The following is a 21,265-nucleotide window of genomic DNA, read 5'->3' on the forward strand; positions in this document are numbered from 1 at the left end:
ATATAAAATGGAATGGTCATGTTATTGAGTGCATGAATCTATAACCATACAGCATAGTTTATGTAATACATTTTATTTTTGCCAGTACTACTTTTACTACTTTGAAAAGAATACACCCTTAGTAGCAACTTAGACAACTAACTGCATCTTATTAACGCGTTGGTTTCTCCTTCTTTATGATGGGAATGGTGACAGTGCCTTCTGTGGTTGTTTGGCCTTCAATTTCCCATTTTAACAATTCTTAATTTTCAAACACAGTTTGCAGCATGTTACTTTCTGAAGGTTTGGAGCATAAAGTCGATTTAGTCAATGTAAGGGCACCTGCATGTTACTATGCAAGGAGCAACATTTAAGGGGATGCCACACACATATACATCTGTGTGTTTATTATGACAACTTTTCTATAGTTGGCAGTGAAGTGTTTTGCTGTGACAAACTTGAGGAAGGGGAACACAAAGGCACCGGATGAGTGAGTGGTTAACTTCATTTGACAGCGAATGTTGAGAAAAGAGCACAACCGTTGTCCAAATCACAATAGTCCTAGTGCACATCAATAGCAGCCGCGTCACAGGGTACCACTAGAGAATCATGGGTGTTTCGCTTTATCAGCTCAAGCTGCACCCTCACGTGGCAACAGCACACGCACAGCTTAAAACAGACCTGGTCTGCCAGGACTGACACTACATTTAACAAAATCTGGGGAGGATTGGCTTTGTTTAGATCTGGGGGTATCAAGTGACACTTTGTTGATAGTTCTGTAATTTATTGTTTCAAATATCCGTAAGTCAGTGATCCGAAAATGTGATGACATTTTTGGCAGACTATAAGGAAGTCAGCTATGGGAGCCACTGAGGAAGTCAAACCTACCGTCTATCAATCATCTGGTAACATTTCTTCATCCAGCCCAGCCCTGGCATCTTCCGTCTTGGGGTTGCACCATTCAAGTACACAATCATGTAGTCTTCAGCTACCATCAACTCTAAAGTGCTGATTACATATCTGATCCCAGGAAGGAAAAGGGGTGTTTTCAGTTCCAAGGTGAACTGTTTCATCCTATATATGCCATAATTATATAACATTTAAATTACAGGGTATACGACATTTAAGAATAGTTGTACATATTGCCATTTTACCTTGAGAAGAATATAGTTAGCTGAGATCATTTCTCTGAGAGTATCTAGTCATTTATTTGCACGGTTATTTTTTCTAATGCAGATATACTAGAAAAATGTGTGCATTAGAACTCTGACTTTCAAAAAATGTTAACGATGTCATGAGATACTCAGGACAACTCAGATTAAATAAGGACAGATAGGAATGAAGTCAGGTGGTAGTCAGTCTTAGCTGACCAAGAACATGTCACCAAGGTAGAAAAATAATAGTTCCCCTACAGGAGTGTTATAGAACTTTAAGATGCGAGCCACACTCTGTTTATCTTGTTTTCAATCTAGCCTACTGATGAAAGAACTCCTTTAAACGGTTTAGCCTCTTGAGCAATATTCCTTGACAGAAACCTTATTGACTTTCTATCAAAGGCTTAGACTATTCTACATCATCTGTTTCCTTTAACTGAAGATGCCTTATCTGCCATTGCATGCCCACAGACATTAACTCAAAGTACTTGGTCGTAAGTATCACTCACAGGAAAAGATTTTCCATGACATAGTGGTAATCCGCCCGACTGCTGTCTGGCAGAAAACAGGCAGCAAACACAATGATGGCATTTAGGCCGTCCCCATAGTATCCTGGGGGACAAACAAAAACACATTTGTAACAGACTGAAAGCTCTTAACAAGGAAATATCTAACCTCAAGGATAATCTGAAGCCTTGGCAAGTGTATATATGTGGAATAGCAGATACACCATGAAATGAGTATTATACTGACTATAGTATACACATATACACATATAATCATTATCTTTCAGTGGTAAGCATAGTCTTAAATATATAGTGTAAATATACTTGCATATGTAGGATATACATTTATTATGGATGATTATGTGTGTTGTATGTAGCAGTGGAAGGAGTGTATAAATAGTCAACTTTCAAAGGGTGAGAGGGCCAGACTTCACTTCTGAGTTTCCTAACCTATATAATACTCATTTTTATGATCGTTAACAAGGAGGCTGTTTGATCCTCTTTAACTCTTCTTAGTTTAGACCTTAGTTAATTTAAAGGGAGAATTTAGTTATTGAACTATAATATAATGTCAGACCTACACACTCCAGGGACCAGATACTAGTGAGCAGATGAGTGAGACACCTGCATTTCAATTTTGAGGCCTGCAGGGCCCCTGGCATCTCTGGACACAACAGGCAGCGTAGGGAGACATGGAAAGTTCTAGCCAGACCTGGAATGACTAAACACAGAATTCAGAATCTAGCCCCCTAAAGAAAGGAGAAAATTCAAGAAGGGTCTGGCTAAATTATCTCTGAGTTTTATGAAAACACATACTTCTGGGAAAACTGGAGAATTGCTTCCTGGTAACATGGGATTGGGAGGTGGGTGTGGAAATGCTATTTGCAAGTGGTGCTGAGGAAATAGGAGGTGGGAAACGTAGGCAAGTGTGGCCATTGAACCTCCGAGGGTCAAAGAAAATACAGATATGGCTCAAGAGATTACTCCAGTCTTTTGAAAGCTCTGGCATAATTTCGGCATTCCTCAGTGCTTTAAGCAACCTCCACGTTGCCTTGGAGCTCATCTCTGAAACTCATGGCAGATGTTGGTCAAATCCCCATAGGTTGGTGTATGGGATATCCGGCACCTCTCACACTTAAAAAGTCCAACAAGGTCTGTATTTTCTTTTTTTTGAAACAAAGCCTCAAGCTTTCGCCCTGGGTGGAATGTTGTGGCATCATAGCTCACAGCAACTTCCAACTCCTGGGTTTAAGCAATTCTCTTGCCTCAGACACCCAAACAGCTGGGACTACAGGAGCCCGGCACAACACCCGGCTATTTTTTGGTTGTAGGTAACATTGTTGTTTGGTAGGCCAGGGCTGGATTCGAACCCACCAGCTCTGTTGTATGTTGCTAGCGCCTTAGCCGCTTGAGCTACGGGCCCTGAGTCCAATGCCTGTATTTCCATCTTTTAAATATTCCTGTTTAAACACTTGTGATTTGTGTCATATAGTTCTGGACCCTGGAATCATTAGAGATTTCCTCAAAGCTTTGAGTAGGAGAAGACATAAACTTTAAGCCTGATCCAGTCCTCCCAGAACTCAGTGTTCATTTTTTTAGAGCTCTAAATACCCCGGTGGTGATTACACAGCAGTAAAACAGTGGCTGAATATAGATTTGGGTGGGGTTAACCTTTGAAAAGCAATTTAATAAGAGGTTTTCTACCAAGATCAAGAATGTGACACTACCGCAAAAAGGTAGGGAAAGAGACTGATACCAGTTAAAATTCTATTGAATTACGGGTTTGTATGTGTTACTAACTTGAGGCTGCTGGACACAGTGTTTACACTCCATATCTATCTATATAGAGACCCATGTGTGCACCTGATCCAATACTTCTTGGGAGTGTGCTGGAAGAGCATTGTTGTAGCTTCTTTCTGGACTATTTGCTTTAGTTCCATCTTTTCCAATATGTAGGTTCTTGTCAACTTCTTTTTAGAATGCAATATAAAGAAAAATGGCAGCAGGAGATATATTTTAATACAAGAAGTATTTGTTCCACACAACAATTATTTTTCAGAAGATTCTTTGCTAGATGGGAATCCATAATGCATATGGTGGCTTAGCTTTATTAATCCTCACACCACAAAGGTATGGAATTCATCCTCAGCACAATGAAAAGATGGACTTTATGAAAAGAGACAACAGACATGATAAATCCAACTTCACAACAAGTAAGACAGAATTCTTTCAGAAGCATCCTTCTGGGGAATGGGTGCAGAATCCCAGCACTTTGGGAGGCCTACAGGGAAGATCACTTCAGGCCAGGACTTCAAGATCATCCTGAACAACATAGCCAGATTTAGGCTATACAAAAAATAAAAAAAATTAGCTGGGCGTGATGGCAAGTGCCTATAGCCCTAGTGCTTGAAAGGCTGAGCCAGGAGGATCCCTTGGGGTCAGAAGATGGAGGCTGCAGTGAGCTGGGATCCAGCGACGGCATTCCAGCCTGGGTGAACCCCTGTCTCAAACAAACAAAAATCAAAAGCTTTCTTCTAAATGCAGCTGTCTGGCTCCAGGGTGTCAGTCTCATTTCAAGATTGTCACTGCTCGGTTAGTTTGGTTTCTTTTCTTATTTCTAGAGAATTTCTAAGATTTTTTTTTTTTTAATGGAAAGACTGAGGTTTATAAACAGCACTTCAGAAGTCATCGCCAGTGGCAATTCAGCTCATCGTGTAAATACTGTCTGTCCTTGGAACGTGGTAGTGCTGTGTTCACTTGAGGGATCAATTTAGGGATCAACTTAGTACTTCATGATCGCTGCCTAAGTAGGGAATGTCTCTTTATCTCAAAATTACTGAAATTCACAAATGAAAATGGCTCTTTGTACTTGTGGGTGGAGGAGCTGTAGAAAGGGAATAGGTGAGGGGAGGGGAGAAGACTAGGAAGAGAGGAGATGATATAAAAAAGGAGGCAGAAGAAAAAGATCTCCTGATGAAAGCTTTCCTTCTAAATCAAGAGCTGGTGGCACTGGGCCAAGCTTCAGAGCTATTCAAATAATAGCTAAGGAGGGCAAAGTAACAAGAGGGCATAGGGCCATTTGCTTTATGCACAGGGAGGTCCCTCCCAGATACTTTCCAGGGAATCGGTTAACCCCTGGATTCCTATCTAAAGTATGCAGGTGATGCAACTGAAGTTGGCAGAAGCATAATTCCTTTGAAATCTGGCCTTTAACACATTTCTTTTATTAAACTTTCTTCTCAGCAGGTGTGAAGTAGATCAGGGAGTGTGTGCTGGGGTGCTGAGCGACCCCACCGTGGAGACTCCTGACACCCTCTGAAGCAATGATGGCAAACCTTACCTGTGGCACCACAGACAGGCATGAAAGGGATGGAACACAAGTTTGCTGGCCAGCAAATGGAATGGAGAGAGGAAAGATGTCACAGGTGCAACCAAAACATACACACACACACACACACCAGCCAGCAACTCTTCTCCTCATTCTTTCCAGGATCATTGGTCCAGCAACACTGCAAAGAAGGTTACCTGAATCTCCTAGGATGAAATAAGAGAAGTAAAAAAAAAAAAAGAAAGGAAACTCCTTGTTAAAATTCTTTGGTATAACTGTCCTTAGTAATTTAAACGTGTTCTCTTCTTTTAATTAAAAAAATAAATAAATAAAGCTAGTTCTGACCCCACATGGTTGGCTGAGCAAAACCACCCATAGCCCTCTTTCCTTTTTTTAATTATGCAGATGGCAGGGAAGTTGCTTATGGGCACACATGGCATTGAGATCATGGTCATTGACTGATGAAGCAATCAAGGCCCAGAGAAGGTACGTGAGGTGCCAAGATCACAAACTAAGTGGCAAAAATGGACCACCCCTGCCCTCACCTTCGTCTACACTGCACACAGGGCCTCTGGCGATAGCTCACATCCAGGTCACCAAAGCTGAGAACTGAATGGTATGTTCAAACACTGCTCTCCAGGGCCCATGTTCCCAACTGGTGGGGCACTTGTCAGGGCCGGGCTTTGACTTCTACAACTCCTCTAATCATGCTCACCTTACAGACTACCACACAGAGCTGGGGCTTCCAGACTGACCTGAAAACTTCCTCAAGGCAAAACGCAAAGCACCAGAGCAAGAGTCACGTTTAGGGCAGAGGGACTGTTGTTTTTTAAATGCTCATCAGAAGCCAGGAGGCCAAACTCAGTGGGTGGGTAACTGAGGAGCTGCATCGTCTTTAAGGTCTAAGAGTGGTGTGAGCTTCCAACATGGCAGACAGAGCTCTGGCAAATCCATACATCTGAATGATCTGCCTACAGAGCACAAGAGCTGTTCAGGGTGTAGGAAAAGGCAGCATCTCGCTCAAGTGCTGGGTGGGGGCAGCCGGGGGTCCATGTGCAGGCCAGTGCCTAGAGAAGGCCAGCTGAGGCAGAGCTGGGGAGGGGAGAGGTGGCTTTCTCCTCAGAACAAACCAGTCACACAGACAAAAACCAAGGTCAAAACACACAGAGTGGAGAGGAGCCAATGTGAAGGGGGGAGGTGGCAGGGAGACAGAGCACAGCACAGCAAACCAGGTTAGCCCCGAGGTCCCAGGGCGATTTTTATAGAGCGGGACAGGCAGAGGCAGTGGCTTTCTCTAACCACCAGTGGGCTGGTACTCGACACTCTCCTGACTCAGGCAGCTGGCTGATGGGCTTAACTCACCCATTCAATCCACCTAATTTCACTGTGGTTGAGAGAACAAGTAAGCGCCCCTACTGAAGTGGTAAGAGAAATTCGGCTCCTGAGAGCAGCACAGACCGCGAGCCTGCTTTCTTCTCAACACAGGGGGCCTAAATTTAAGAGCTGATGGGTGAAATGTTTATAGGGATTATCTTTGGGTGACTTTGATTTACCTTGACAGACTTTTCTCTTTTTTTTTTTTTTGCTTGGTTTTGGTTTTTTACATTTTTAGAAAGGAGCATGGGCTGCTCTGATCGTCAGCCTTTGTTTTATTTAGTGCTTGATGGTTTTCAGAACAGCAAGTTTCAGGAAAAAAGAAAATACTGAGTGATGAGTGCTGTAAACACCAATAGTGTTCGGTTGTAGTTTTCATGTAAGGACAGAAGGGCTGACTCGGTGGCCAGCTGTCTGCCACTTTCAGCAAGACTAGGGGCTGCGGGGAAGCTTTCCTTTAGAGGAAGCTGCCCCTGGCCCGACTCTCACTGGGCTGTATTACCATCTGAGGTCAAATTATGAGGCTAGAAAAAGAAAGGTCACGACCGGAGACGTCTGCTGCCCTTCACATTCCCTGCCAAGCCAGGCTCCCTGGGTGGTCCTGACCCTCGAGTGGAGGTAGCAGGGCAGAGGATAGAAGGTGGGAAATCTGCTCGTAGAGGGTGTTTGACGGAAATAGCAAATGGTCCTTCTGCTCTTTAGGAAACAAAAGCTAAGGGTTTGATGCCGTGCCAAGACTCTCATTTCCCTGTCCTCATAAGGAAGAGGGAATTGAGAGAGTAACAATTGCCTTGTCAGCTTGCACTTTTTCTGGAACAGCTGGGCGGTTACAGCGGTGCCCGAGGACCTCGGGAAGGGAAGGCGTGCGTTCAGCAGGAAATTTGAAAGCTGTCAATGTGTCCTGTCCACGAGTTGCTTGAGCTTCTCTGACTTTCTGCGAATCTCAAATTAACAAAGGCCACATGTGCTCCCAGAGCCCCCAAGAGCTAACCTTAGCTAGAGAAAAGATTTACCTGGCTGAGCCTAAGAAGATTTCCTAAAGCTTCTGAAGAGGATTCAAAAGACCATACTGGACTTAGAAGCACCTCTGGGATAGTGACATTATTACAGACCATGGTTTTACACACTGCATTATTCAGTTTAACCCTATGATTGACTGGTAGGAATTCTGAACCTATTATTAAATTGGACAACTATGGCTCTCAAGAAATTTATGAGGAAGATTATAGCTGTCAGACATATGGCGTGAAAAGCAATTTTCACTTGGGAACGTTGTGTTTGCCAAGCCGGCTTTCACATGTTTATTGAATTGAGTATTCGGATATATGCTTAGCTCCATATTCCCCTGAACACTGACCGCAGGGCCTCTGAGATTCGTTTGGTATTATAATAAAAAACACGGCCACCTCCATCCCCATTTCCCGTATCCACACAGAGCTGGGCTACCTCCATGAGAAATGACTCTCCTGTAGGGCTCGATGACCTTCATGTCAATCCGCTGCTCCTGCTCGCCAATCACCACTGTCCTCCACAGCCGGTTGTCCTCTCGCTCCTCTTCGGCCGTATATTCTGGAATAGACTCTGACTCCTGGCCAGAATCTTTGTTGGCGGTGGGATCTTCTGGAAGGGAAGTACGCACAGAGCAGGGATGAAGGAGCAGCACCGCCACCATGGAGCAGTTAAATGACCAGACTGAAAGCTGCCTCCAGGCAGAGCAACCTGATGGCACTGCCTGTTTGGTATAGCTTCTATAGAGCCTCCCACCATCCTGACCACATAAGTTACACTCAGTCTTCATTACTAAGCCTTTTTCATAGGTGGACTGAACAACCATAAGGCCATGTTGAGTGGGAATAAGTGCAAGGCTAGTGCTGTCTTGCATGGCTAGTGATCCAATGGGACGTACACTGGTACTAACTCTTCCTTGATCATGCAGATTAAACCCCACAAGTTTTTCTCAGGAGGGGAAAGGCTGTTTAGGAAGCCCAGATGATCTTGATTTCCTTGGTCTACCTATCTTTTCAGTGCTCAGAGTCCTTTGAGGAGCTCAGCTTGGAATCATGATGATACTACCAGCCAAGACCCCAGCTTTGAGACTCTTACAACAGTATTGAATACTGTAGTGGGAACATACTTGAATATAACATTGATGTTACTTTTATGTATTGTTTCAAAAGATGCTACAGAGTGATTTTACAGGAAGTGAGTAACAAACAACTTTGAACACAACAAATGCTCCGGTGCTAAAAATCCACAAGACTCCTAAAATTGTGGGTATACAAAAGAATAAAAAACCCCACAGAGCTTTCCTCGGGGAGACATTAACCTTTGAAAAAGTAATCTTTCTTCCTTCTTTGTTCTAAAGAATAAGCAGCAATTGTTTCCACTTTCACTAAAAGGTTATTTTGGGAATGTTTAAGCAATTTGAAGGAAAAGATTATTGATGACCTTCACAATAATTCCGAGATATTATCATTCTTATTTCTCCAGCCTTGGCAATAGACCACTGAATTTACACTGCACTCTACTTGTATTCCTCCACTACTAATGAAAGCGATACTTTATTACACACCAGGCATAGTACTCGGTGTTAAAACAGACATTATACCAATGCAAAAACCGACTCTGCAGGAGTTTGCTTCAGATCACAGTCAGTAAGCAAATAAGTCAAAACTTCCACCCTTTTCAACACTTCTAAAGTATCACATTGCACCTTTAGCATGTGATTCTCCTTCTTACTTATTTTATTAAAAGGCTGCAAGTTTCCTGGGCTAGGAAGCTGTGCCTGAATCACATTTATTTATTTATTTAGACCGAGTCTCACTTTGTCACCCTCAGTAGAGTGCCATGGTGTCACAGCTCACAGCAACCTCAAACTCTTGGGCTCATGTGATTCTCTTGCCTCAGCCTCCCAAGTAACTGGGACTACAGGTGTCTGCCACAGTGCTTGGCCATTTTTAGAGACAGGGTCTCAGGCAATCAGCTCACCTCAGCCTCCCAGAGTGCTGGGATTACAGGCACGAGCCACCATGCCTGGCCCTGAATTGCCTTTAATATTCACTTTCACCCACCCATTCCCAACCTACTTGGGACACTCAATAAAAATTGGGTGGGTGGATAAATTAGGAAAGCTTGGATAGGCTCCTGGAAGTACAGGTAATCTGTAAAGAAGCCACAACAATGTTGTAATATTCTGGAAGATCCTGCTATTATACATCTAAAAGTGACTAATAGAAAAATGAGGTTTAGCTGGGAAGCAATCCTAGCCTTTTTGCCAACACCAACAGCTACTACTACTGCCCACAGAGCCTTGGCTCCCTCCTGCTTCCACTGTGCTCCCACCAGCACTTGGCAGCTTATTAAGGACAGAAAGCAGAAACTTTTGGCTTTGGATGGAGCACTGTGTCCCTTGTGCAAATCCATCCATCTGTCTGGAATCTCTTCCTGCTTCTTCCTTTTTATGTAGGTTAGATCTTTGGATGGTAGCACTGGCTCCCTTCCTGGGCCCCCGTTTCTCCTCTGGTCTCCGCTCCCTCAGAACTTGGGGCCCTGAGGTGGGTTTGTCTTCTAAGACTCCTATACACAGATGTCCTTCCCTGCCATGAAAGTTCCACCTGCCCAACCCTTATGTGTGGCACTTCCTGGGCTGCTCCAGCTTGACCGTGGTGAACTCTTTGGGATAGGGATGAGTTGTTTTGTTTTCCACACACTTTTATTGAAGTTGCTTCATTAAAAATGTTTTGTATACTACATTCTTTACTCTGGTTATAAAAGGTGAACAGACACCACATAAATATAGTCAAGTGATCTTTGAGAAAGGACGTGCCAAAACAATGGAGCAAAGATAGTCTTTTCAATAAATGGGCCTAGAGCAAATGACTATTCACATTAAAAAAAAAAAAAGAATCTAGACCCAAATCTTAGATCCTTCATTTTAATTAACTCAAAATGGATCACAGACCTACATGTAAAATACAAAATTATAAAACCCTAGAGGATAACAAAAGAGAAAACCTAACTGACCGTGGATTATGGAGGTAACTTTTGAGATACACCACCAAAGGCACAATCCATGAAAGAAAAAATTGATAAGCTGGATTTAATTAAAATTAAAACTTTCTGCTCTGTGAATGGCAATGTCCACAGACTAGAAGAAAATATTTGCAAAACACGCATCTGATAAAGGATGGCTATCCAAAATACACAGAGAATGCAGAAAACTCAACTATTAGAAAACGAGCAACTCAATTATAAAATGGGCAAAAGTCCTAAACAGATACCTCACCAGAGAAGATATGAAGATGGCAAGTAAGTAGATAAAAAGATTATAAACATCATCTGGGAGGCCAAGGGAGCGGGATTGCTTGAACTCAGGAGTTCGAGACCAGCCTGAGCAAGAGAGAGACTTCATCTCCAAAAATAGCTGCGTACTGTGGCAAGTGCCTATAGTCCCAGCTACTTGGGAGGCTGAGGCAAGAGGATCACTGGAGCCCAAGAGTTCGAGGTTGCTGTGACCTGTGATGCCATGGCACTCTACCAAGGGGGAACAAAGTAATACTATGTCTTAAAAAAAAAAAAAGTACACAGGCTAAAATTTTTTATCTTTTTTCCACATCCCTTATGAAATACCTTTGTTATCCTCTGAATAATGGTAAAAATAACTTTGTTGTTGGTTTGGAAAACAGAATTCAGTCATCATTTTTTCTGACCATTTTATATTTTTAAGTTTCTAGGATTAGTAAATTCTTTAGCACTAAAGAAGAAAAAACTCAGACCTCTCTCAGTATTGGAAGATTGACCTAAGTTTTTTACTATCTGTACATTTTGTAAATATCAAAGGAAACTGAACCTTAAATATGTCAGGATCTTAAATTATATTTCCCAACTGTTTAGACACAATTAGTTAAAAGAAAAATGGCTCGGAAGTGAAGACCATCTCAACATCCTTTGAGAGTTGGGATTCATAAATTTTCCATAAGCAAACTCGCATTGTAGGCAAAAACCCTGGCAGAGGGGTCTGATTATCAGCCACTGAAGAAAACAGACATATAGTATGAAAGAACCTCAGGTACTTGGTAAAGGAGGAGTCTTCAAATTATGAAAATAGCTAGATAAAAGGAATTATAAAAGTGAGGATGGACTGCCATGCTCACCTTCATGGATATAAGCTCATGTTAGCAAAAGGCCCTCTCTATTCACTGCCAGTATATTCATGGGAAGCAGCAGGGATTAGAGGTCCAGGATGACAACCCTGGGTTTGAATGCTGGCTCTGCTGTGTGCTCACAGGCAAATTCATTACCCTTTCTGTGCCTCAGTGTTCTCATCTATAAAATGGGAGGAAACATAATAGCTATTTTATAGAGTTGACCTGAGAACTAAAATAGTTAACATTTACAACGTACCTACAACAGGTTCTGACGCATAGTAAGCACTGTGTTCATTAAAATTCCTGACCAAATGTTTTTGAAAAACTGTACCTTAAAAACTCCAATTTTGTTTAGAATGTAGGTATATGTCTAGTTCAAAATGCTCTCATAAGAACCCCTTAAAACACGCAGTCTGTAAGCATTTGTTTCACACTTCAGGACTACAACGTATTTATAATCCAACCCTCTTTTCAGTCAGTTATTTATGTCTGCATGTTTATAAAATATAGCTATTTAGATATACTTTGTGTTCTCAATGCTTCTCAATTTTGTTTAAAACTATCTAAACTTACACTTTTCTTTCTTTCTTTCTTTTTTTTTTAGAGACAGAGTCTTATTTTGTCGCCCTTGATAGAGTGCTGTGGTGTCACAGCTCATAGCAACCTTCAACACCTGGGCTTAGGCAATTCTCTTGCCTCAGCCTCCCGAGTAGTTGGGACTACAGGCACCCACCACAATGCCCAGCTATTTTTTGTTGCAGTTTGGCGGGGGCCAGGTTCAAACTCACCACTCTCAGTATATGGGGCCGGCCCCTACTCACTGAGCCACAGGCGCCGCCCTAAACCTACACCTTTCATTTGAAAATCAAAGTGGATTTTAAAATTCAACTTACTTTAGGATTCTGTGCTTTGAGTTTAAGACCTAAAAGTAGGGCTGTGGCCACTAAACTGGTTTCTTCAACAGAACTATGTCAACTAAACAAAAAGAACTACGCCTGCAAGCGGCAGCTTTAATTACCAGTTTGCTTAGCCACCACCACTTTGCTTGACGGTTTTACTATTTATAAAAATAAAAAGTTCAGATGTGGTGTGATAAAGCTTTCCCTGCAACAGGGAAGTGAGGGGGGAGGAGAGGGAGGGACCCGCAAGGTCACGCCACAGCTGCCTTCTGCAGGATTTTGACAATATATTAGCAGGAAGGAGCAGGAGCTGCTGGGGCAGCTGGCATGGGAGGAGCTGCTGAAGACTCTTTGGGATGACAGGAAAGAATACAAATTCCAGAGCTTCTTTTACTTCCTATTTGTGTATTTCAATCTACAGGACCAAATACCTGGATGACTATAGAAATTCATGAACACGATAAAAATGCAATATAAAATCTCTCCTCACACGTAATAGATTATGGAACAAGTGGTTTAGCCACTTCTCTCTCCTCCCTCCTCCCTTTTTTTTTTAATTTGAGGAAATAAAGCCTTACTCTCCGTGAAGCAGGGTCTGAATCTGCACTAGTCAAAGTTGCAGCTCCCCCTGGCTCAGGGACCATTGGTTGAATTAATGAGCTAATCTGATGAACTTCCTGATTTTCTAATTACATTTTATGAGTAGAGCTTCTGGAATTAGCATGACTCTAAAAGTCAGGGCATTGTTGTGCAATTGTACTGCTTTTGAAGACTAGATGAATTTTTACAACAAATGAACCTACTATCAAATATTGTAATCCAGAGAAAGCTCCCTTGGTGCCGACTGAAACAGAAACTATATGATGCCATTTTTCAAAACAAATGTGCAAAATTTATGCCTAACAAAACAAATTCTACTGGGTAAGAGAACAAATTAAAATGAGGCTAATGTTTACATTAGGAGTCTCTCTCTTGAATCTGGTAACTTGTAATTTTCTTCCTTTTTATCCTCATACTCCACCTATTCCAGCCCTTTTTTTTCCTACTTTCTCAGAAATGTAGCATCAAACATAATGAAGTTCTTATGGAGCATACCGTGTTTCCCCCCAAATAAGATACTGTCTTATATTTATTTTTTCTCAAGAAGACATACAAGGGCTTATTTTCAGGGGATGCCTTCCTCTCTGTGCTGAAATGCATAGCGTGGCTATGCAGCGTATCTGCATAGCCACGCCCATCACTAGGGCTTATTATCAGGGTAGGGCTTATATTTAACAAATGTATAGAAATCCTGCTAGGGCTTATTTAGGTCTTATTTTTGGGGAAACACGGTACATGCCAGTGGGGAGAGAAAGACTATAAACAAACAAGCAAACAGTTGAATAACACGATTTCATTAGTGCTCCATGGAAACTAAAATGACTACTGGGATGGAGAGAGACTAGATGAGGGAAGGTAGACAGCATCTTTGATTGCAGAAGTCAAGGAAGGCCCCTCTGAGGAGGTTATATCAGAATAAGGTCTGAACATAGAGGAGCCAGTCATGAAAGGCTCTGAGGGTAAGAACACTCCAGACACTGGGAGCTTGTACAAGAAACTGGCAAGCCCTGATCACTTCTTTTCAAATTTTATCTTCCAGATTACATTTTCTTTCTGCAGAAACCAGTCCCAGTTTTCTTACAACAGAGCATGTGACAGCCTTCCCTCACCCCTTCTTCCTAGCACAGGCCTGGCACAGAGTAGGGGTGTGGAGAAAGAGCCATGGTTTATTAGCATTCCCCAACCTTTTTGGCACCAGGGACTGGTCTCACGGAAGACAATTTTTCCATGAATGGAGTGGAGGGGCGTTAGATTCTCATAAGGAGTACACAATCCACATCCCTTGTGTGCTCTGTTTACAGTAAGGTTACACTCCTATGAGAATATAATGCCGCTGCTGGTGGGATGAGAAGTGGAGCTCAGGTGGTGATGTGAGCAATGAGGAACAGCTGTAAACACAGATGAAGCTTTTCTGACTTGCCCACTGCTCACTCCTGCTGTGTGACCTAGTTCTTAAAAGGGTATGGACTGGTAATGGTTGGGGATTGCAGCTATATATGACCTCTGAACTATACTTGCTCCATCAAACTCTAAACTTATGGCCACCTATGACCTGAGATACAAACAGAAGCTTCCAGAAATCACAGGAAGTATCCACTGGTACAAAAATGGGAGGTTTGTTCTTAAAACCACTGGGATAATCATTCACGTATGACTTCACTTTGGCCTTGCCAAATTAGCGACTTACCATGGCCAGTGTAGTCAAAAGAATCTGCTTCATCAGGGGTGTCCAGCTCATCCACGTTGATGTCAATTTCATCGGGACTGTCCAGGTTATCATCAGAGAGGATAGATCCTTCACTCTGGTCCAGAGAAAGATTGATATTTGGGGCTGTGAGCTTGATTCGCCGAGGATGACTGCCATTAAGATCCAGAGAATTAGGAGGTTCTAAATGAGAAAAAGAACAGCAACATCCAGTATTAGACCAAAGGTTGAGTATCCTAAATCTGATAATCCCAAGTGCTCCAAAATCTGAAATTTTTGAATAACAACATGATGCTGAAAGAAAATCTTCATTGGGCATTTCAGATTTCAGAGTTTCAAATTTGGGATATTCAACCAGTATGAATATCCCAAAAACTTGAAAAAAATCCAAAATCAAAAACCAAAATCCTTCTCATCCCAAGCATTGCAGATAAGGGATACTCAATCTGCATATATATCACTGCCAAGGGTGGGTTTGGGCTCCCGTGAAAAATATTCTTAAGACCCTTTCAGCAAAAGCAGACCCACCAAAAAAAGTCTTTATATGGGATTCAGGCCTTTCTTGCCAGCAGGCCTCAGTGCTGCCTCCCGCAGGCCCCATCAGTCATGGCCATGTGCAAACAGGAAATGGGAACTATTGCTTAAATGGGTAGAAAATAAGTTCTTAGAACTTCCCTGTTCAGGTTTGAGAACCTGACATTGCTATAACACTGAGTTGAATTTTTATGAGGTATATTGCACAAGAATAGCAGTTAAGCTTACATATACAGTAGTCCCTCAGTATCAGTGGGTGTCGGGTTCGAAAATATCCCTCCCCACCTCCACCACAAATACCAAAATTCGAGGACATTCAGGTTCCTGATGTAAAATGGTATAGTGTTTGCATATAACCCAGGCACTGCAATGTCAATGCTATATAAAATATTATACCATGTTGTTTAGGGAATAACAACAAGAAAAGCAAATCTGTACATGTTTAGTACAGATAAAATTTAAAAATATATATTTTCAATTTGCAGTTGCTTGAATCGATGGATGCAGGAACTATGGATACGAAGGGCTGACTGTATTTTCTAATGGTTCATCTTGACTTTGCTCCTCTGGAATGGAGGTTAAGAAATTGGTCATGTTCATAGACACTCCCCAAATTCTTCTCTTCTGGTCCTGACAACTCTGTAGATGATCTTTAGTGAACTTCTCTTGCCTGTCCTGCTAGTATTTTGGGGTTTGATTTTTTTTTTTTTTAAATAAAATCTAAAGTATCCTCCCAGGTCACATTCTTTGAACCCACACAAGTAGTGCCAATATTGCTTGACACTGGTTCCTGTAACATAGTGGTGACCCTGCCAAGGTCAGGCCCTGCCCTACTGTGGTGTGGATCTTGTGGCTCAAGGGCCTTTTCTTTTGTTTAATAGCAGAGCTGGTGAAGTCACTTTTAATCATGTTTATTCCAACTAAATAAGAGTGGAGAGATGACCTAATACAGTACAATAAGAAATATGATTGGTCTTTAGCCCTGGTTCAGGGAACTGAGCTCCTAAAACCCTTGGAATCTCCTGAGATAGACAGTGTCAGAAGGGAACTAAATTACAGGACCCTCCGTTGGTGTCCACTAGAGAATTGGTGTGTGAGGAAAAGCCCCTATATATTCGTCATAGGAGTGTTCTGTGTGAGAAAACAGTTTGTTGTCCTTATTCAAAAACGGAAATGATAGGATTCTCCACCACAAAGTATTTTGAAGGTCATCTGGTATAGTCCTCAACTCTGGAATTCCAACTCTGGCCTTGTCCTAAGGAAATTGTCATTGTTCTTTTGTCATTAAGATTTTTCTTTTCTGTGTGGAACATTACCCAAATTGAGTTCCACATAATGTTTTTATGTATTATCTGGGAAAAACACCAAAAACCAAAATACCTTTCTATTGATCCATAAGCTTGAAAGACATGAGGTTTCTATATTACAGGAATTCTCAGAGCAGTGATACCCAAAACACATTTCTTGTGAAGATGGAAATGTACTTACGGCCATTGAACACTTGAAAGATGGCTGATGCTACCAAAGAACAGAATTTTTAAAATTTATTTTTAGTTTTAATGAACTTGAACAGCCACATGTGGCTAGCTGCTTACCAGATAAAATAACCATAGCCTTACTGCTTTTACTGTTTGAAAGTGCTTATGAACTTGAAGATTGGGATAGACATACAGTTATCATGGTGCCTATTTGGTCAGAGAACAGTTAAGAATAATTATGTTACATGACTAGTACTTTATTTTATTTTTTTGAGACAGAGCCCCACTCTGTAGCCCTGGGTAGAGTGCCTTGGCATCATAGTTCATAGCAACCTCAAACTCCTGGGCTCAAGCAATCCTCTTGCCTCAGCCTCTGGAGTAGCTAGGACTACAGGTGCCCACCACAACGCCTGGCTGATTTTCTATTTTAGTAGAGACGGGGGTCTCACTCTTGCTCAGAATGGTCTTGAACTCCTGAGCTCAAGTGATCCACCCACCTTGGCCTCCCAGAGTGCTAGGATTACAGGTGTGAGCCACAGCGCCCAGCCACAAGACTAGAATTTTAAAGAATGCATTTTAAATACTAGAACAGAAAACAAATGTAATTGCCTTCATTCTTCCTACCCCATTCTAGGCGTGGCTGAGAATGCCATGATTCAGGATGTTGGTAGGATACGGGACTTGGTGCAGTGCAAGAGAGTGACCTGCTAATAAAGTGAGAGGTGTGTAGGTTGCAAGTGAAATTAAAAAACTACTTTTTTGTGCATGTCTTGGATTATAAACTCTTCCAGGGTGGGTTTTTGTTGTTGTTTTTTATTGTTAAGGTACTGAACATTCTTGATGATCACATTTCCAATTTTAAACATTCTCACAATTGTACGTAAATTTGTGAAGTCAGCCACTGGTCAGGATTTGGTATTACAATACACGGTGGCCAATTATCATAGGAGCTAAAAACATTGGCAGATAAGGCTGTGTGGTCCAGGAGATAACTGTGGCCCACGCGGGTGAGCATCAGTATTCAAGCCAACTCTAAAATTAACCCAGTGCAGCCTAACACCTTCCTCTCACACATTTATTCCCCCTCATCACTTTTATCACGGCAATCACAAGGTGGATGCAGAGGAAAGAGTTCTCTCACTGCATAATGATCGTGTTTAGATATAGAATATCACTGACGGAAATGAACTGATGTTCCCCTTACCAGGCCTCATGTCTGCAGCACCAGGACTCAGCATTCCCTCCTCAAAGGCGATGTCCATTCCTACATCCTCTGATGATAGTCTGGGAACAAAGCAAAGCAAAGAGTGTAAAAATATTGTGTGGGACCTCCTTTTTTTTTTTTTTTTCCAAAAAGAAACCCACAAATTCCAGGGTCACAATTTCAACTCACTTGAAATAAACGATGTGTGTGTACTGACAGATCCACTACAAGTGGCCCCAAATTAGAACAAAGACTTTCTGTAGTACCATGAATGAGAATCACACACACCAGTTCCACTTACTTAAGTCAAGTCACTCCTCCTGCAGGTTCATAGAAGTAAACACATGCCAAGTAGAAAATTCAGAAATAGCAAACACAAACAAGTAGTAAAATATAATTTGGGGGACACTGAGTATTTTTTTTTTCAATGAGAGTGTCAATATATGTGCTGCAAAGACAGACTTGAGTCTATATTTCTCTCTTGCCCTCTGTACACATAAATCTGAGCATCTTAAATCTTAACTTGCCATGGGCAGAGGAAGGCATACTCTGCTGATCTCACTTTATTATATGTAAACTAGGGATATACCACCTGCCTCACTGAGTTGTGGAAAGATTAAGCTATCAAAGTAACATGCCTAAAATTCCTGAGCAGGCATGCACTGATGCTATTTTTGGTCTTTTTCTTTTGAACATGTAAAGATTCATTGTGGATATACATAGGTGAAGATAGTTCTGGCGATGACTTACCATCTCTTGTCGCTAATCAACGTTAAGCCCAAGACCATTTATATTAACCCATTCAAAAAAAGCATAGCTAAATAGGAAAATAGCAAAGAAAATTGTGACAAACCTATATTCTCTTCTAGGAAGCTGACCAAGTGTTCACAGTGAATTATCTTATTTTCATGCCCTGGCCCTTGTTGGGTAAATCCCCTTCTACCATGATAATTTACTTTTCTTCTTGGTAGCTTCTATGTAATTTTGCTCATCTAGGGTGAATCTTGATGTAGGAACTAATCTAAATTGAAACATAATGAACATTTACATCAAAGTTCTAAATTTAGTTTGTCTTTCCCTCTCTTACTGAGACTTTCATCCGCGTCAGTCTGGGTCTACCAAACATTTGGAGTTTGATCAATTTCTCCAGGATCCAAGTCAAATCCCCTCCTGCCAATAAAGCACTATGATGAAAAAAAAATTCTATTCCTCTAGAAATAACTGCATTTGCTTCATTTACTCAACAAACATATTGAGTGTCTACTGAATGTAGAGGCTATAGGCAGTGTTTTTCAACCTTTATTTTTTTTAATCTCATGGCACACTTGAACCTATAGTTAAACTTCCATGGCATACTTAAATTATGTTGATACTGTCCTTTGAACTTCTTTAGAAAATTAGTTAATAAATAATCTTTTAAAAAAATTGCTACAGAGGGAGCAAGATGGCAGCTGAGTACTTTGCAGCCAGGAGCAGTGAGATTGGGGAGAGAGGACTCCAGGCATCTCTGGCTTGTGGCTCTGCCCAGAAACATCCCTTGGGGGGATGCAGGGAGACAGCAAGAGACTTCTGGACCCCAGGAGGAGGACAAAAGCAGAGGAGAAGTGGCAAGTGGTTGCCATTGGTCTGAGGCTGCCACAGCTGTAACTACAATAGCAATGAGATTGCAGACAGGGAAGGCCTTTCCTGTGGGTTTTTTTTTTTTTTTTGGACTTGGGCAACAGTGTGGGTGACTTTAAGCGTTGCCCAGGGTTTGGGACTGAGCTGCTAGGCCAGAATGGAGCTAACATTGTTCAGCTGTGGGCCACCTGCCAAAGCCAGTGTTGGAGAACTGCTCCTGCAGGCTCCACCCTCAGGGTCGCAGAGTGAGGGTTGGGCTGGGAGAATGGTCTAGCAACTGTGAGCAGCACCAAAGGCCAGGACTGTGATGGTGGGGAAGAGCAGAGCTTTCAGTGTTTGGCAGTGGGAGGGCTGTGTTTCAACCTGGGCCCTCAGGGGCATAGAGTGAGGCTGGTTTTGGCACACCAGATAAGCAGACAGCCACTTCAGGAGAGATCCCAGTGACAAGTACTTTCCTGGGAAAGCTTCTGCTTAGCCAAGGTTAATGGTTTAAAGTGTTTTGTTTAAGTGGGCTGAGGAGAGATTCAGGCTCTCAACCCTGCAGGGTTTGAGGGCAAAGAAATCAGCAGAGGCCTCCAATCTCCATCCCATACAGCCGTATCAGCATTGTGATTAGCATCTCATACCCCAGAAGATAACCTGTTGCCCAGACGACATTCAGCAAGATATATATACTGCTTTGGGTTTGCTTTTTTTTAAATTTCAGCATTTTTTCCGTAGATTTTTTCTTTTTTTCCTTTTCTTTCTTCATTTTTCTAGTTTATATAATTTTATATAATTTTCTAGTTTATATAATTTTATATAATTTTCCATTGTTGCCTTCTTTAATAATAAGAACTGTATTCTTGCTAGTGTTTCTGCCTCTCTTATTTGGTTTTTCTTCCAATTTTATCCTGTAAGGTTTTCTGTTTGTTTGTTTTGGTTTGATTTATAGTATTTTTGTCTCTCCTCTCTATTTAGTGGAGGTGGGGTACTGTATCTGCTCAGACTGGCAAAGAGAACCACTCAACCCAGCAGCCCCAGAGTTTGGGGGGGTTGAAGGTGTGGGTCAAAGTACCCTACTGTACACCTTTATTACTCCTGTCTCCCTCTATCTGTGCCTCTCTTCTTTTGTCAATATTCCCTTTTACTCACCCCCTCTCCTTTTTCATTTTTCTTTTCTTAAATTTTTTATTCCCTTCTTGCTCTTCAATCTCCTCATCCTTTTAGTCATGTACCAAAACCTTAGGCCAGAGGCACAGTAACTAAAGAGCAAGAGGAAGTGAAAGGAAAATTAGGGCAAGGAATCAGATAAAAGAAAATGCTCATAAGGAAGAATCAGCAGAAAAATCCTGGCAACATGAAAAATCAGTCCAGAGCAACCCCCGCAAGGAACAGTGAGGTAGTTACTACAGAGGATTCCACCTGTAAAGACATGTTAGAAATGACAGAAGGGGAATTTAAAATACAGATGATGAAAACAATGAAGGAAATTGCTGAGAAAGTGGAAAATAACCAAAAGGAAATCCAAAAACAGAATCAAATAAGAGATGAACAATATAAAGAATTTAGAAAGGATATAGCAGAGCTGAAGGAATTGAAGCAGTCAATTAAGGAACTTAAAGATGCAATAGAAAGTATCAACAACAGATTAGACCATGCAGAAGAAAATCTCAGAGGTAGAGGACAAAGCTCTTGAGATAGCTCAGTTAAAATGGCAGAAAAAAAGAGAGAAAGCAGAGCGTTCACTGATAGAGT

General features: G+C 41.7%; 1 protein-coding gene across 1 annotated transcript in view; it reads right to left on the minus strand.

Annotated features, from left to right (window-relative positions):
* PRUNE2 (prune homolog 2) overlaps positions 1 to 21,265 on the minus strand; it is a 207,727-nt gene that overhangs the window by 14,230 nt on the left and 172,232 nt on the right. Inside the window, exons 9-14 of the mRNA XM_023509030.1 lie at positions 17,909 to 17,988; positions 14,675 to 14,875; positions 7,788 to 7,961; positions 5,165 to 5,173; positions 1,643 to 1,745; positions 868 to 999 (exon numbers count right to left, since the gene is read on the minus strand). Coding sequence (XP_023364798.1) covers positions 868 to 999; positions 1,643 to 1,745; positions 5,165 to 5,173; positions 7,788 to 7,961; positions 14,675 to 14,875; positions 17,909 to 17,988 — 699 coding nt within the window. The remainder of the gene's footprint in view (positions 1 to 867; positions 1,000 to 1,642; positions 1,746 to 5,164; positions 5,174 to 7,787; positions 7,962 to 14,674; positions 14,876 to 17,908; positions 17,989 to 21,265) is intronic.

Source organism: Otolemur garnettii, unplaced genomic scaffold (genome assembly GCF_000181295.1).
Source record: "Otolemur garnettii isolate 467f Iridium unplaced genomic scaffold, OtoGar3 scaffold00006, whole genome shotgun sequence".
Taxonomy (NCBI): domain Eukaryota; kingdom Metazoa; phylum Chordata; class Mammalia; order Primates; family Galagidae; genus Otolemur; species Otolemur garnettii.